Source organism: Leptosomus discolor, chromosome Z, assembly GCF_034619465.1.
Source record: "Leptosomus discolor isolate bLepDis1 chromosome Z, bLepDis1.hap2, whole genome shotgun sequence".
NCBI lineage: Eukaryota > Metazoa > Chordata > Aves > Leptosomiformes > Leptosomidae > Leptosomus > Leptosomus discolor.
Window position 1 is genome coordinate 56,951,234 of NC_141419.1, and position 19,266 is coordinate 56,970,499.

Below are 19,266 nucleotides of genomic sequence, written 5' to 3' on the forward strand. Positions count from 1 at the left end.
AACATGCAAGTTTCTAATCATTGCCTAAGATATATAAATGATATGCATATGTGAGTTACATATATCTACTTGACCCAGTTATGAAATACCGTTCATACAAATTATCCTCAGCCCTAGATAATCTGTTCTGTCACCTTTAGTTTGCACAGCAGCTGTTTCATCTCTAAATCAGTGTTCTTTGAAGGACCTGGTGTGGCTTCACTCTTGCCAGCAGTTTGAGACAGATGTTCTCTCAAGTCCAATTTTCCTTGTAAATCTTCCTTCTCCTGTTGCGACTTGGCCAGGTTGGAGGTCAACATCTGTTTTACAAACAGAAGAAATAATCACACTTGCATCCTAAAGATATTTCTGCCTGATCATATTGAGATGCTTCTCTGGTTCAAAATTCAAGAGGAATGAAACACTATATATTATCTGTAATTATATTGCATAGCTGTTGGTTGAATCCTCTAGTCCACGCAAAGATCAAATCCAGTAAGTAAGAGAAGTCAACTAACATTACAAATAAGCAATTTTTTTAAAAAGGCAAATAATTCAATTTTGACTGTACACATTGCTATTTTTACCATGACAGGTAAAAATTATCATACAACACTGTAACTGTAGTTACTCTTGAAACCTGTTTACCTAGAGCCTCTCTGGGATTCAGCAATTATTTCTACACAAAGCATGAAGAAATACCAAGGTGTCACAGACACCAATGCATACTAAAGGTGGTTAAATGTCAAATCTGTTTTAATGGTGACCACTGTAAGCTCACTCAAATTCCTGTGTTGACAACTGCTATAAAACATACACCCTTCTCTTGGCTTTTGTTTTGATATTTGTAGGGCTTGTAGAGGTTAAAGCAAAGTAGACCAGCTGCACTAAATATCTTCTGGTTGGCTGGTCTTTACTCATGTTGTGTTATTTCTTCCCTCTCACATATATGCACCATAGCCAGAGATCCACATATTCCATAACCTTGACTCTAGGGCTGAGGTACTTAAGTGGTAAAAGCCAAGCTGGAGCAGGACAGGATAACAGATGTTAGTTGTTTATTCCACTGGGTAGGTCTTACCACCCTATACTGCAGCCAAAACGCTTCTCATTTAGCAACATAAATGCTAAGTCCAATTAGCAGACGAGGCTTGTTAGGGATTTAGTTCAAATAAATAACATGCACACAAACTCTCAGTCTTGTTGCACTTGATTGACAACTGACAAGACTTATTCAATCTTAGTAGCAACACATTTCACAGTGCTCCTTACAGAGCTAATATTTTAAATAAAATATTTTAATTTAAATAATATTGAATATGAATATTCTGCAAAAAGGGAAACTGAAATAATCTTCAGGCTAGTGGATAACTTTCATGAATCTCTGGTCAGCTGAAAGCCACCAATGGCCTAATAACTCTCTACTCCTTAAGAGGGTAACTACAGTACTATCATATTATTCCAAAGAAGATTGTAATATGCTCGTTTGACATAAGGAGCAATTATAGAAAATGGCATTGAAATTTCTCAAAGGACAGAAAAAGCTTCCTTAGCGAAGAATCCTGATAAGAAAATGAAGAAGATAATACAGGTCGAAATGACTAAATGTGTGCCCAACTATAAGCTGGTACACAAAGACACATGGGTTAGAGAACGATCGTATTCTATTTCCAAGTATTTTGTTATTTAACTTAAAACTAGATATTGATTGATGTTATTAGAAAAAATTGTTACATACCTGTATTTATACACACATACTCTTCTATGATCTGAAGATCACATATATAGGCAAATAAAAGAAAAACTACTTATGGTCATGTTTATTCCCATTATGAATGACATGTGAATGCTTGTAGATTTTGCATTAGCTTAAAAAAAAAAAATATATGCAAGAATATGCATCCTGTATTTGAAGTTAAAACTTTTAACAGTATTTCACACTTGAAGTGTATTTATTAAAGCCAATGGGCAGTTTACATATGTATCTGAGATAAGGCGTTAATCTTTCCATTCTCTTATGCATCTGCTGTTATTATTGAACAAGAGATAAATAGTTTTAATGAATTTTCTAATTGACTACTCCTTAATCTGATATACTATTCTCACAATTAATACAGTTTAAGTAAAAGACAAAATGAAGGCTACTTTAATAAGCAAAACCAGTAGTAGAACAGAAAGATAAAGTACAGAAAGATATAAGGATTACGTTAATTTGTCCAGTATATCCAATATTTCTACATGCAGAATTTCATGATTCAGTGTCTCTATAATAAATTATTCATAAAAAGAAAAGCAAAAAAAAGTCATAGCTAGATCAATATCTCTGATTAAAATTAGAAAAGCCCCCATATCTGCCCAATATAGCTTGTGACTCTCAGAAGTTTCTGAGGCTAATGCTGCCGCCAACATGCATCTGGTCTAAAATGCCATGATTACAGTGTCCACATTCCCAAAAATGACAGCAAATATATTGAAAAAGAAGGGGCTTTAATGGGACAGATGTCAAAGAGGACAGTGCTACATCGGTTATAGAATTTACTTAAGTGAGGAGGTAGCAAAAAATTATTTAAAATATGATTGTACATAAATTCAGAAACAGCATCAGAACTATGGGGGTGAAGTGAAAGTAGTATATCATTTAAAAGAAAAACACCCCCTAATTTACAAAAGTAGATAAAGAAAAACACACAATTACAATCAGAGATATCAAGAAGGTTGTCTCTTAACAGCTCTGGAGACAATGTAAATGGTGTTACAGGGCTGATAATTCTATTGCATTATTCTTCTATTTGCAATACATTGAAAGGGTAAGTGAAAATGCTATATAAATCTATGTAGGATGTGAAAAACAGCCCCTCCTGCCCTGGCAAGATATTTATGCCTAAAAAATATCACTTGCATTTACTTACTTAAGCAGCAAGTTCATTACCCTGCTGTCCCTCACCATGCGCTAAGTTTTAGGTCAAGTCTTTTGTTATTTTTTCTTTTTTAGACGCAGGGAGCCGGTTGTGTGTGTGCTATCATGCATGCAAATCCTGAGTGACAGAGTAAAAAGGATTTACTCCAGGGGAAGAGGTCACCAGGCTGAAAGGTAGGATCCTAAACACCAGCTAGACCAGATGTTGGTAAAGGCAGGCTACCGCTGTTCTTCCATGATGCAGCGGCCTTTGTCTGCTACACCTCCTCCAGAGTGTTTTGGCTTAACAGATGTTTATAGATTCAATATTCTAACATCTATCTATCTTAATCTCCTCGCTCCTGGTATACCAACGACACTCTTTTGTGCAGTACACAAAGGGATAAGTGATGAAATCTCAGCTTCCATGTAGTCAATATAAAACTTCCAGTGACTCAGCAAGGCTTTTTACCATAAGCCCTCTGCTCAGAAAGACAGCTACGTGGAAGGCCCAATGGATTAATGTAGGAAGCTCCTGGAATGGCCTATTGCTCCTTAGCATCACAACAACCCCGTAAGGAGTTTCCAGCTCAGTTTACAGCAGACTCACCCCTTCTACTGCAACTGGTATGTATGAAAATGACATTGCTGCTGGTGGAGGCTGATACTGTACTGCCACTGCTGTACATGATCCCATACATTTATATATGCAGAATATATTACATAGAATGTATTTTAGGCAAAACTATAAAATAGGATGCAAACCAGGTATTCTTGAAACCCTTTTTAAGCAATGACATAACCTTATTTTACTAGTCATTTTGTAAGCCAACTACAACTAATACAAATATCCTCAGATGTGTAAAAACCTTGCTACAGTAGGTGATAAAATACATTTGCTAATGCATAGCTCCTGCACCACATTCCACTTCAAAATCTAACACTGCTCAACTGAAGGTTTTAAATAGAATGCTATTTTCTCACAGCTTTTGATCATGAAAAATACAAAAGACAAGCAGTACTTGTTGCACACATAAACCATGAAAGAACTTTTCAAAACATATTTACAGGCACAGAGTTAGATATTTATGATTTTACACACCCTCAAATGGTAATATAACATAATGATAAACCTATTTACAATATCCAAGGCAAAATTTATTGAGCCAATCCCACTAACCTTGACCCTGTTTTGTTCTCTTGAATCAAAACCTACTTCTGCCTGATGGGTCACAGAAAAAAAAGTTAAAATTAATACAAATGGTCTGTAGCTATCTGAAAACATGAAAAGATATATACCAGACTAAAAAGCCAACTGTGCTGCATACTTAATGTGATCACACAGAGAAAAGGCAAGTAACTCCAAATCCTTAGTGAAAGTTTTTTTTATGCAAGTGTTGCAAGTGGTTTATTATATAGTATTCCAGACACGAAGACAAAATGTGGAACAGAAGTCTTTGGTGTACTTAATACCCTATCCCTAAATTAAAACAAATACCCCCAAAAGCACAAGAAAGATCTAAAATGTAGAAGTATTTGTCATTTATTCTTCTGAAATTTTAGTAAAATCTACTGTATCACTGAGTTATAATGTTTTTTCAGCCAAATGCAGTTATCAGCAGCTGAGTGTTTCACAAAATGTCAAGTAAATGAAGGTAATATAGAGGACTTTTTGCCAGTGCTTTAGCTAGTTGTTAGACTTCAGTAGCCTTTAGAGACCATTAAGTACCCTTTGGCTAATTTGCCAATGGTAGATTAATCCTCTTTTTATTCTAGCAGTACTATTTTAATACCCTTTGCACTCTGTCAGTGTAGTATCTGAATGACAAAATAATATTGTGCGTGAATAATAAGCAGAAAAGTTAAATTAACATTTCATGTTTCACATGCCATACCTATTTGTCAGGGAAAAAAAAAAACCTTTTAAAAGCCACTGACATTCAACTTTTTTAAACAATCTCATGTTGACATCTTACTGATGTGAATCTTCCTAATTACTGCTAATTGCCTATCAAGAAAAAAAAATCTTTCCTTGAAGTGCAGTTGTCTAGTATAGATGAACACAGCTCCAATGTGCATAGTAAAGACAGGCATGACACTTGAGGTGTGCTACATTATTATGAGGTCATACTAAATATGGTTGGCAATGAACAAAGCAGCTTTTAAGGATGTTTAAGGCACTGAAAATGTCAATCTCTCATGAAGTGTTTAAATTAGTTCCCAGCAGAGAAATACAGATATCAGCATGCAGATAAGAGGTATATTTCTCATCTCAAGTATTTTACTAAGAAAAAACCCCAGAAACAAACATAGTTGTCCTATTGATAATGTCACTGTAACACAACTGCAGTTCATCAGCTTTATAAAATGAACATTTACACTATCATCTACAGAATGTCTCTTTCACATATACAAATTATAAATTCAGCTAATATTGGGAACACAGTTGTAATCACTAACCAACTAACTACATCTTTAACTGTCATCTTAGTCATGCACTAGTACTGATCAGAGTAATCATTATTTATAAAGGGCTACTTACTGTATACCACTTCATAAACAAATGTTTCACTTGTAATTTTAATTCAGCTATTTTTTAGCTAATTTATAGCTAAATTTTTTTCTACAACTTATAAAAGCCTAGTATTACAACATTTGATCTGGCTACAGCATCTTATGAAATAATAAAAAACCAAAATCAATAAAATCAGAGCAGATAGGTCCATTTTAAATTTTCTTTTGTTTTGCCTTTTTCTTTTTGTAAAGAATGATAATACCACATAGATCAAGAGCAGAACACATGCATCTATTCTAAAGAACCACACAAACTCTCATATATGAATGGGGTAATACATATTCTGAGCCCAGTTCTCCAAGAAATCATCTGCTGCTATAAACAACAGACAAGTCTGAGTACAGAACTGCACATTGTGCAACCAATAGTTTTTCAAATAAATTACGGAAAACAAGAAAAAAATTAGTAATAACATAGGTAACAATTTTTAATATGATTAAAATGCTTCTGAAACGTGTCATCTGTATAACGATAACACCAATTCAAAGATAAACATTTGACCTGCAGCAATTCCATTTTAGTTTGCATTTTCTACCGCTTTCGTTTCAAGTCTCTGTATGAGCAAATATTGCTGTATTCCGCGCCTAATTTCTGTACATAGTAAGAACAGTATCTTGCTTTTGTACTAAAGCAGATGCAGCACTCCATCTGCCCTTGCAAATTTCAAAGGAATATAAAGACTATTAACTACGTATGTAACATTACTTATGTAAGTAGTTTTATTACAATTATATGATCACAACTATGTGCTTTAATTTTTGTAGGAACTGAGTTTCCAATGTGGAGATGCAAACTGCCAGAATGTACAGATGTGCAGGACCTTGCCTATAAGGCCTTAAAATTTCTGGATAAAAATTACAGAACTTAAAAAAATAATATTTCTTAAAAAGAAAAATATTTAAGATTACAGTATACTATACTATATCTTACATATTTCATTTAACTTATTTGAAGTACCAATATCTACACTGACACAGCATGGTACATTAAAACATGTTTTACTACAATTAAATTAAAAACAAAAATATAACCGGGGACATTTCATAACACTTTGTCCCACTTGAAAATATCTGAGCTTTATATCAAGCCAGTTGTGAAGATGTGGCTGAAGTCCAAACCCAATGTTTCCATGTACCCATGACTGCTATTTAAACCAATACAGGATGGCTTGGGTATTCTAACATCTAACATGACTGTGCTCATTGTGTATTGCTATATACAAAGACTTCCATCTGATACATAAAATTTGCCCCAAGATTTCCATGCCTTTCTACTTACTAGAGAATTTTCAATATAAGACATGAAATCCATGCAATCTTTTATAGTTAGGACCAGGTTTTACCGCAAGATTTTTTGCAGGTTTACACAGTATTTATCTGAATTTCACCAAACAGAAGAGTTGGGGCAAATTCATAAAGCTAGAAATTTGAATTTTTCATCTAGGGTCAGGGATAGTGCTTGCCATATTCCCCCTGCTTAATCTTAACACATCTAAGCACTGCAAATGAACTACTTGCATGAGAGCCAGTCAGGGAATTTCACAATCCCTACAACTCATTACGAATTTAACAGCAGCAATACTAAGTATTCATATGTTTCAGATAACACATACAAATATGCTGCACTAAAACTCATTGGGGGAAAAAATTAATAATGCTTCCATCTGTTTTCCGTATAGCTCACATAAAATACAGAGAAACCAAAATGAAAATGCTATTTTAAAGAGTGTTTTTAAACTTCTTTTGATTTACCCACTTATTTCCAAAGCATACAGCTTTCTATCTTTAAAAATTAAAATTATTTTTAAAAGAATATATAAACAAGAAAGAAACAAAACAGCTGAAAGAATGGTGAAATATTAATTTAACCTGCCCTCATTCCCATCTCTTTTAGAGACTGAACCATTTTCTATTGAAATACTTCTGCATCTCAAATACAAGTGGGCAGGAATTCTGTGCTTGTAGGGAAAGCTGTTCCATCTCCCATACTCTGGCATCCTTTTTATATATTGTTTCAGTTCGCTTAAGTCTCAACTTTTCAAATGTTAAAGATCATTTTCTGCCAACAGAAAACATGTCTAAAAGACACAAACGTTTGAGGAAGTGATGTAAGTATTTTGCGATAAAAACTACCTAAAACCATGTACATCAGAGGTATTGTCAGAAGTGGGTTGCAATAAACCAAATTTATAAAGATAGCACTATATTTAATTTTATACAATTATTTAAACATCTCATTTGCCACTGCTTCAGATATCAACAAAAGCTGAAAAAATGTCCTCAGAACCTTTTTTGATTTTTTTTTATGTAGACAGCTGTGTAAAGGAATTTTATGTGTAAATTTTACATGTAAACTGTATTAACAAATTTAATTACTGTAAAAGTTCAATGTTCTCATAGAGCAGGACAAAAACACAAACACAACAAAGAGTTGGGGAAAAAATGGTAAAAAAACCCTGGAATTTTTCTAATCACATTAGATGACACTGCACAAGTATTAATGTATTATTCACAATTCTACATAAGAAAATAAAGGCATATTTCTAACCACTTCTGAGAAGTATGAGGAAGCTGATGACAGACATTGTGGGGAAGATGCAAAGCCAGGGATATTTTTCAAAATCATGAATTGCATTTAAAAATTACCACTACAATGTATTGCATATAAATTAAACTGGTAATTCATCCCTGGATTCTTGTAAATGAACCCCCCCAGTCTTATCTTTAATTTGTAATTTATGTTATCATTGGAACCCTTGCAAAAATTACAGGCATAAATGAACAGTTTAGGGTAACGTACTCCTTACATTACATATTAAATAGCTGAAGAGACCATCACAAGAAAAAGTCATATTTTCAGTCTAATGTATAAAGTGAAATATACTTCCCTTTTCCATGATTATAATCAATATTATGACTCATTTGGGCAATTAATTATTTTCACATACATGAACAGTTTGAGGACAACACTATAGTTGTGCCCAATGCCTGCAATTCAACGCCCCAGCTTGAACCAGACCTACAGCTACTGTCTCTTAGTACTTTGCTCATTCTCTTCTGCCTGTTTCACTAAGAGTATAGACAAAGTCACACATTTCTCTTTGGTGCATCCTAAAGACCACAGGATCACCTTTGAACCTACAAATGAACAGAAACTTGTGCGCAGGCAGGCCAGTTCAGCCACCAAAGAGTAAATCCTTCCCCAGTGCCTGTGAATTTTGTGAGACATGCTATGGCTCGTCATACAGTCTACATTTCTGAGAAAGAAACTGAAGCTCTTGCTTCAGATTAGGCATCAAAGGTAGCCTAGAGTGATGCAAAATAAACCTAAACATGACAAGCTACGGGAACAGTCCATGATATCTCATTAACTGCCCCTGAAACTTCAGGAGAGCAAATCAGATGGTGCAAAGCATTAGAAAGGAAGTACAAACATTCTTCTACCTCCTCTAGCAGTAACTGAGTCCGTGAGGTCCAGGCACTTCAGGCAAACAAACATGGCTTCAAAACCACAAAAACTTTTCCTTTAGGGCTATTAGGAGAATAATAGTGTCTGACTTCTGTAGGAATGCCAAAGAATCCTGTGAGCCAGTACTTCTTGTCTGCAACAAGTGGGGTCTAAGGCAGAGAAAAATGAGGACAATTGCAAGGGAATGCTGTTGAAAACCATTTTTAAAAAGGAATCTCAGGTGTAGTTCCCAGATACCATTTTTTTGTCTCAGAAGTAGTCTTACTTATAACACTTTCCTTTTCTACTGTTGTTGAAGATGCCTTAGCTTCTGACCCCTATTCCTTTACCCCTAGAAAGGCCAGAAAAAAACCCAAAACAATCAAATGCAGTCTGAAGGCTCATGCGTCTTCCTTGACAGAGTGATGACAATGGCTCTACTCCTCTGTTTTGTACTCCTGGCTATGGATGTGTCTTTAGAAGTTTCTTCCTTTAGTGAAAGTGAGCAGGTAGGACAATAGATCACCCGCATTAATTTTGAACATACAAGACTAAACAAGGGATTGTGGGAATGAGAAATTTGGAGCAAGATGCAAGCTCTAACAAAAATGCCAGTACCCTTTGTGCAAAAAACTAGATAAAGAAATCTCAGTGTGCGATGGGTAAGAATATAGGGTGAAACACAGGAAATTGGTGCTTTGCAGAAGACCGAACAGTGCTGAACTGGTGAAGAAGAAGAATCCCCTTCTGAAATTAGGAGGTGTTCAAAAGAACCCTATGACAATATATTTCTTTCTGACTTTGATCCCCAAGGACAAGTTGTGAGAGCTGTTGTTATGGTCCTGCTTGTGATCATGGAAACACCTTACTAGAAACCAAAGAGTAATAAGCTGCATGGAGGAAAAGGAGAAGTTGGTATCCGTGGAGTAAAAAGACTAGCTGCTAGCTCCATTATTCAAACTCTTCAATATTAAGACATTTTTCCTGTGCTAGTTATCTGAAAAAAAAAGTCCTTCCATCTGAGAATGAGGACAAAAAAAAGTTAATTGCTACAAGAGAAAGACTGGTAATGATGTCAAGAATACACTAAATTTAGCACATGTGCAAAAGAATATAATAATTCCTGAAAATTTTGGTTTAGCTACACAGAAGATCCTCCTGGCAGCCTTCTGCTGTTCTTCAGTGCCCTTACAGAGAAAATTTGCTTTATATCTGAATCATCTTTCTTGAAAATTAAATCTATTCTCCTTACAGGAGATGGAAGCACAAACTGACCACTAGCCCTTTTAAATAATCTGTTACACATTGGAAGGTGGCTATTACACTCCTTCAGTCTTTACCATTGATATATTATTTTATAATTTCATTAATCACACTCCTTCAATCTTTTCTCACCATTAACATGTTCAAAATTTCTTAGAATTCTTGTCCCTTTCATCCAACACGTGAATTTTATGTGTGTTGCCCAAAACAAGATACAGTATTTCACAGAGTGCCTTGACACTGCTAAGTAGCAAAATAAATGTCCTCTGTGAAATTCTCTGGAAGAAATAATGTCTGACAAGCTGGCAATGGTTCTACTATGAAGAGTGGTAAATTTGACAAGCAGGTGGCCTTCATGCTATGAAATACCTTCTTCATGTTCCTGAGAAATAGACACCAGTATTTGTCCAATGTGTGGACTTTTGCAAAATAAACACATGTAACCACAAGCCAAAAAGAAAAACCCCAAAACCCAACCAACTGCAATTCTGGCTTTTTCCACAACTCATGTGTTTGCACCTTGCATATGTCAATCTTGTAAAGGGAGGGAATAACATGTAAAAATAGATGTATCATGTATGCAAATGTATTTTCACGATGAACAACATCTTTTCCCATCTTGGGTTACTACATTTTTATGTAAAACATGGGAAAAACATTTTAAAAGGTAGAGACTAAGTATAATTCATTGAATATTCACAAGTGGTATTTTGTTTAAATCTTGGTTTGGTCTTGTGGAATTCAAACTACAGAAGTTTTTTTACAAAAAGAAAATAAAATCCTTGTTATACTTAGGAAAAAATCCCAAGATAGCTGAACTCAAACCTTTAACTTCAATAAAATATCTTTCTTCTTGTCTCAACTAGTAACTGATTTTTAAATCAAATGATCTAGAGACTTTTCTAAAGATTGTAACGTTTTAAATTGAAAAATGTTGGCAAATATCTCAATAATTATTTTCTTTCTTCATGGCTAACTTTCAAATTTTTACTGTTACAACTGTTTTAGAAACAGAAAATGAAATTTGAGAACTGCAGCTTTTTGGTTTTATTTACATTTTAGAACTTTTTTTTTTTTTTTTTTTAATGATAAGGTGCAACATCCATTTGCAGATACCAGTGAGCCTATTGCTGAAACACTACTTACTAAAAATGTCTGGAAAAGTCACATTTGATCCTTTACAAATAGAAAAATAGTACATAGAAACTTGCTTTATTATTTACCTTAGTTTTCATTATTTTTACATGACATGCTTTTGATACTAACAAGAATGAACAGATTTTTTTCAATCATAATTTATAAAGAAACCAAAGAAGTAAATATTAGTATTTTGGCAGTTTTATGTGTAGAAATAGTCACACACTTTCTGACCACTACTGCTTACTGAGATCTTAATGACAAACATGTATTTGCCACACATCTCCAAAGGCAAAGTGAAGCAAGAAAACTAATTCTTTAGAAAATATAAACAGAGTTTCCTGGTTGGAGTTGCACAGGAACTGTCATTTTGTTAAAAACAGAACAGAAATTGTAGACCTGTAATGTTTAGATCACTTTCACTGACTTAAAATATTGTTCTCCCAAGTGACCCAAAAAACGGAGTGAAATAACAGTATGACTACATTGTACAGGGTGTTCCTAGTGATAAACTTTCTTCAACACCTAATAGAAAACACAGACATTGTTTTAACAAATACCATTTGGCTGACTTAGAAGACAGGATGAAGGAATAAGACAGTCACGTCCAGTTCCTCATGGATTCTTGGCTTGGATCCTGGTTTTTGCACAGTTTACCTTATGAACATGATCCGAGTGACATTTCACAAATTCCTGGATAAATGTTGCTACACTCTGCCAGCAGAGAGACAGGCTGTATCATGCACAGATCAATAATAGCACTGTGTTTCATCAGCCTCAAAATCAAAAGTGCTTCATCTGGCAAAAGCCATGACCCTTGAGGATCTGACATAACAAACTACACAGGATGTCTACCACAAAGGCTGCCAGTGTAAAGACAAGTCTAGAGATACACAGTGCGTATATGTAAAGAATGAAGTATGTATCTGTATACCTAAAGAAGTTTTTATTTTTATGAAAAGCAGCAGCTGAATGATGACAGAAATGAGACTAAAATTTCCTAATTCTTGACAAAAAAGCCCACAGTCAGGACAATCCAATATTCATAATATTTTGAGGAATTTACTATAAAATGCAAATACCTTTTGAACTGTACACAATAACAGGTTTGACAGTGGGTTGCAATAAAATGCACTCTAAGTGACACATAATGCCTTATCAAAATTACGTTCATTAAAAACACAGAACATCAGAAAACTTTTTTCTTCTTCAGGGAAAATACTCACAGTAGAGGTCTTGAGACCATAAATCATCATACACTACCTGCAGTTTCAGGCCTCAGTACAGGCTTTCCTAAGGAAACAATGGGAATTTATGTCTCCTGCTGCTTAGCTTTCCTCAGGATTATGTTAACTTTACTTTTCAGTGACAGAGCTTCTGTAAGATTTGTATCTTCAATTAAGCACAGCACCTGTAGATTTTTAATTAAAATTACTATCAGAATGCCTTTTCCTCACTTGTTTCTCATAGCAAATTTATTTTTCTTTTTTTTCTGTCAAAGTTTCTATTGCAAACAATACTTTAAAAAATAAGTATTTTCATTCTTTGGAAGCAAAGACTTTCACAAGATACCTCAACTTGAGTCCTTTATCAAGATTTTGACTCAAAAAAGATTAATCTACCTCTATGCCCCTGACTAAAATAGAAAGCCTTCTCCTCTAAATATTTCACTACTACCTCACTAAAATACTGTTTCCTTATGCTCAACTCTACAGGTAGCCAAAAGAATATGAAAGAAATATTAAAAAATGGTTATTTATCTTTTTCTTTTCTGAATTTTCCTTACCAAGCTATGCACTACCTAAATTAAAGAGCTTTGGTCTGCTCTCAGCTCTGCAATCATCAATTCTAAAGGGCTGCATCAGACCAATGTAATCCTAAATGCTGTGTACATTACACCAGAAAAGCTATTTTTCCTTCTCTTTGCATGTTTTCTGCTAAAGACTAATTCTCTTTTAATGCTGTTGTTGCACACTATGGAATATTCTTTTCCTTCAGGTTTCTTCCTTTCATTATCCATTTTCACTGTGCTCATCACTCTATATTTCTATGTCTTGAGTGGTGACGGCTTCTTCCTCTGCCTCAGAATTTCTCCTCTCTATAACCTAATCTTTGAACATCATTATAACACTCCTCCTCGGCTTCCATTAGACCCTTATAAAATATTGGGTTTACTTTTCTTAAATTTATCATCCATGTTTACACCTCTTCTCCTCAGCACTATTAAATGCATTCTGGATTTCATCACAAAAACACTGTTGCCTAGCTGTGCTCTATGAAGTATATGCATTTCTTCCATCAGTGCTTCAGATAAACAGTGGTATTGAAGTTGAGAACATACCTTCCAGTTTGTACTTTTCGTTAAATTAGCTCATGTCATTAAATATACCCTCTCTCTTCCTATCTTTATTTTTTCCATGCTTTCTACAGAACAGACATTTTTTTTATCCTGAAGGGATTCTGCCCACTGCTAACCACAAACAGTTGATTTCTCTCTAATTCTTCCTTTTTATATCAATTGTCCAATATCACTGCAGTTCTTTGACTCCCAACTGGCAATGGTCAATCACAGGCACAAAAAAGTTACAGACCTAATATATGGTATAATTCTATCTTGATTAATTTCTGTGTTCTTGAATCTTATTTTCAATCTTCCTTTGCTAAACCCAAGACTTTACAAGCAAATTTCTTTTTCTTAGATATTTAAACTTGAGTTATCTTTCAATCTCCCCTCTCAAAATCTCCAATTGTTCTGGAATGGTATATTTTCAAATCATTCTCGTAAGTCTTCTCCAAATGCTTTTCACTTCTATCAATCTCGTTCTTGGACCATGGGTATTAGAGCTACAGAGTATTCTAGGAGCAGTCAAATCATGCCAAGTGAAAGAAAACATATTCTCTCTGGTCCTACTGTATAGTCTCCATTTTCTACATTCAAGGACTGCACTAGTGTTTTTCACAATGGCAATGAGAGTTCATGTTCAGCTCATTACCTGCTAGGACTCTCATTTTTCTTCAGAGTCCCTGGTCCCCAGGAGACAGCCATTCAGCCTCACTCAACATAAACTTGAGCAATGTATTGGTTTTCATTATGATGTAATGATTTCCTCATTAAAAACACTGTGAGGTCATAATAATCTATACTTTTCAATCAGCCTCTGGCAGATGATTGAAAGCTTAGAACACCTGTCAATGACTGAAGATATCCTCTTGCACTGGCTTGGATTTTTTACATTGCCACTAATTTTTAAAAAATGACTGAAAGATTTTTACCTCTAAAACAAACAGCAAAAAGACTGTCATATATTTCATAGTATATCCAAATAGAATAGATGTGTAAGGTGAAAACCATTATCTTGGGGAAAAAAAATAATGTTATCACTCATGTGAGGGATCAACTGAAAAATTAATTTCATGGTATGTGCAATTCTGAGCTAGTGAAAACGATTAAGTGGTACTTATATGCACCAATTTAACCTTAAGGCATGAATAGAGGCATTGAGTCTACACTGTGTTCCATGTGCCAGTGCTTAGCTCCAATCCAAATACTAAATAAAACCAATCGTGATGAAGATAATTTCTGGAATTTAATCTCCTATGTACATTTTAACACAAGCAATCACTGTTGCACAGGGGCACACAACAAAATTGAGTGGATATGCTTATAAGACTTCTAGATACTTCCACATCATAGAGCCATTTCTGCAATCCCAAGACCCTGCTCCTTCAACTTCTTAGGAAAGTCAAGTCCTCAAAGAAAGAACAAAACCATCTCTTACCGATTCACCTACTACATGGTTCTACCTTGCTAGCCATACAGAGCACCATGCTCCACCAATCTTATGTTCCTGAACTTCACAATGAGGGAAATTTATTTAACAGAAATTTATTTAACAGGAGCAAAGGAAAGGGAAGTAAGCTAAAAGGATGCATCAGGCAAGTGCAGGAGAATCAACTCACTTCACGTTCACAATATAAAGGAAGGCAAAACTATTTCCCCCATTTCTCATGACTCTGAAAACTTTTCCTAAGAACATAATCAGGAAAAGCTTTACCTAAGCCAGGAAAGAAGAGAAAAGAGAGACTTAGGTAAAAATCCATCATGAAACAGACAACCGCAAACAAGGGGAGAGAATTCAAACTTCCAAGGTAGGATATAAGGCCAAGAGAAACCCAAGGCATCTATTTCTTGCATTTTAGTAGCACCTATACAGAATGGTACACAGAGGTGTTATTGCATAGTCTATCAGAATACTAAATCATACAATATCAAAAAAATCATGCAGCTACATCCTCTATCGTAATTCCTTCCCTACAAGTTCAAAACACAAAAGAACCTCTCACCATAGAGAGGTCTATATTCAAGACGAGCGCTAATAAAACTTTATTTTTTCCACCATACCCAGGAGGTCTTGAAATCTCATTGAATTCAGTGGAAATAAGCACATGCATAAAGTGGTTAGTAAATCACTTTCATAGTTAATACTGGCAGTTATTAATAATGAATAATTCATGGACCGCTCCAGTGAACAAGCCTAAGAGTACTGATCCAATTGCAACCCAAACTGGTTTTCTATGACAATCTATGAGAAAATCAGACTGCCAGAGATGAAATGTAATCTCTTGTCAACATATGAATAATTATTTCCAAATCAATGGATTTTTTGGGGGTGAGAATTGATAGTGAATAAATACTATCTGACAAAACCATATATTACCCACAGATCTTTACATTGCAGAGCAGGTTCAAGAACCCAGTCTGGCTCTACGCTCAGCTTTAATTAAATGAGCAGATCACACTGGATTCAATGAAGACATTCCTGTGAGCACAAAAGAAAATTCTATTACAACACTATTTGTTGAGCTTTCCCAGGTTTCAAATAGTATCTTAGTCAGGAAAAACCTGCAAACTGAGTTCTATTTTTTGCCTAATGATAAGATAAGATTCAATGCATAAGGAAAGTTTGATCAAATCACAGGGAAGGTGAAGAAAAATAAGCTACATATCACATGAAATCCAGAAAAGTAAAAATTACAGGACGGTATCTTCCAGAGCTTACTGCAATATATTACAAGTTCATTCTAATACTGTTTTATACTATCAGATATAAATATATTAGATATGCTTATAGATATGTGTACTATCTCTATTTGTAACATTACAATAATATGGTAATCCTTTTGATACAGGTTCTTTCTTTTAATATAGAAGTATACTTTTTAGGATTTCTACATGATACAGCAATCTAAATCGTATTGATTGTAAGTATATTCTATAAACTTCATGTAGTCTCCACATTTTTTTCTTTATAATATATTTTCCTAGAATTTGCTTATCTATAAATTATTTCATTTTGACAGCAATATAATACAAATCTCATAGTTTTAGTTCATGCCAACTGTTCTCTTTAATTTATGAATGAGACTCATTTCCTACATGCAATGTACTTCAACTGCTGTTCATCAATAATTCAACAGGTCTATTGTAATTTTTCTTCAGAGATCAATATAAATGTAAAGGTATTTTGCTTTATTTTTTTTTGTAATGACAGCACAGTTTCACGATAAATATATTTTACAGTGTAGTTCTGTTAAAGGAACTGACTTCAGGGTGCTGTAAGTTTTCAATGCAGCAAACTATAAAAATAAATAAAATAATTATTTTTTTTATTTGATGCATTTTAAAAGGGCAGTTACTTTCATGTTTACCGTTTGGCAATTCTTCATTTCATTTCCAAGTCAAACTCTCTGACAAGAGTAGAAAATAGAAATTTGAGAACTGTTTTGTATCAGCAGCAATGCTGAATCTGTAGTTTACCAGAGGAAAAATTATATAGAAATTTCCCCATTTAGTAATGAAAAAGTTTGAACAAACGTATCTAACTAGCTGACCATGTTTCATGCCAGGCAGAATTTTGGACTAGGACTCAAAAGAGGTGAATTCTAGGTAAGTGTGACATCACAGACCGATTTTAAATTTATTAGGCTCAGCAAAGCTCTAATAAAACTACAATATAGCAGAATCTATTCTTTTCAACATTGTCAAATCATAGCCTTCAAAAACTACAGGTAGGGCCCAGAAGTTGAACTTAAATTCCATAAAATTTAAGTCTGAAATACACTAAAGACAATTTTTCCTACTTACAGATAATGTGACTTTTTAGTTCTGGAACACAGATATGAGTCCAAGAAGAACAACTTTCTCTGAAGAATACAAAGATTGGGGGTGTGTTTTGAGTTTTGAATTACCTACTGTGCTGGCAAAGAGGTCTCTTCAACACATGCATATACAATGATAACAGCACTGTGACCTCAGAATTAAAAACCACAGAATTTATACCAAATCAAATTTTGAGAAGACTTCAGTCTCATACTGGCAGATAAGTTAGTACAATTATTACAAAAACCTCTGCTGTGTTAGATCATATTTGCAAACTCTGAAAAGGTCAGGCAGGATATCCTGCTTTATCATACTTTTATCCCTTCTGGTTTATCTTTTCATTTCTATTGCATTTTAAGAAAATGTAGAATAGAAAATTTGCTGGTTTGATTTTTAAATATTTTTGAGAAACTGTCTTTACTTCTGTTTGAATATTGTACCCAAGATTGTACTTCCTGCAAATTAACCAAGAGTACTCTTATTCAAAGCAGTTAGGAAAGGATAATCTGTACATTTCTAAAGAAGGAGAGGGGGGAGAAATCACATTTCTCCTGATGTTTTTGGGAACAGACTTTTTCAAAGCAGCTTCACAGAATTCTTCAATTCTTTCATTATAGTCTGTGCCAAATGTGGATAGTTGCAGAAACTATTTTGTACTAAGTTTAGCAAAAGTGTTAAATCGGGCATATTTAACTTTTTTATTTTTAGTTTTAAGATGGATACAAGTAAGATGTTCCAGACTTAAGTGTGTCCTGTAAGAATGGAAAGGGACATTGTTGAACAGAGCAGAAACAAACTGAATTCTTATTAGATTATTTTTTATCTATTAAAATTTGAGGTCATTACAGCAGCTCTATTTCTACTTTTTTTTTTTTTTTTACTACTTCTGTATGTGAAAGTCAGAATTCCTGCCTATACTCCTGATACAGTAGTAACCTCTTGCACAGTTTATCTGTAAAAATTACCATTTATGTGTAAATTAGAGACTTCCAAATTTTAATTCTTCTAAAATGTTTTATAAAATTTTACCATTCAGATATTCTGTAGGTATGATCTATAATATCTGATGTACGTAATTAAAAATATCTTTTCATGCTACTGGAGGTAAAAAACAAATAACTCAGAAAAGACAACGTTGAATGAAGAAGCTTTCTTATGAACGTAATTAAAAAAAGCTCAAATGCTCTGGAGTATTTCCATGAAAGAGGAGTCAAAAAGATAAAGTCAGGACACATGTTTTGAGATAGAACAACTGGACATGTCTATGAGAATTTCTAAGTGGACGTTTATGTAGAAAGCCCCCCCAAAGTATCAAAACAATTACATTACACGATTGCTGTAATGAACAAAAGTGAGGAAGTTCCAAAAGCAGTTTTAGTTTACTGCAGGGCAATTACAAACAGCATTTAGTTTATAATTTCAAGCTTAGTCCTAAAACTTACCACATCTTTAAAGAGTTAAAAATCCCTTCATGAAAACCATAAAGTGAGATCTTTGTGCAAATAATAGCAAGTCAATAATTTACAATGCATCTAAATTCACCCTCAGTTTCTTACTTGTTTCAGTGTAATGAATAATGCTAAACTGGCTGGTTAACTCATATTTGGGTACCATAAGAAGAGTGAAGCTGTAGCACTGAATTTGCAGATGTAACTCTGAATTCAGACCTGTTCTTTGACAGAGTGAGCAGTAAAAAACAGTCAAAAGAGTATGTAGAGAAAGCCACAAAGAAACCTGCAAAGAATAAAAAGCTTTCTCTAGCCCTTTACTCTTCTGCTTTTCATGCTCCTACCTTTCTATGCTTGAGAT

General features: G+C 34.3%; 1 protein-coding gene across 1 annotated transcript in view; it reads right to left on the reverse strand.

Moving 5' to 3' along the window:
* The window catches only part of CNTLN (centlein), a 196,498-nt gene that overhangs the window by 32,997 nt on the left and 144,235 nt on the right, over positions 1–19,266 (reverse strand). Inside the window, exon 17 of the mRNA XM_086479875.1 lies at positions 135–299. Within this exon, the coding sequence (XP_086336001.1) occupies positions 135–299 (165 nt within the window). The remainder of the gene's footprint in view (positions 1–134; positions 300–19,266) is intronic.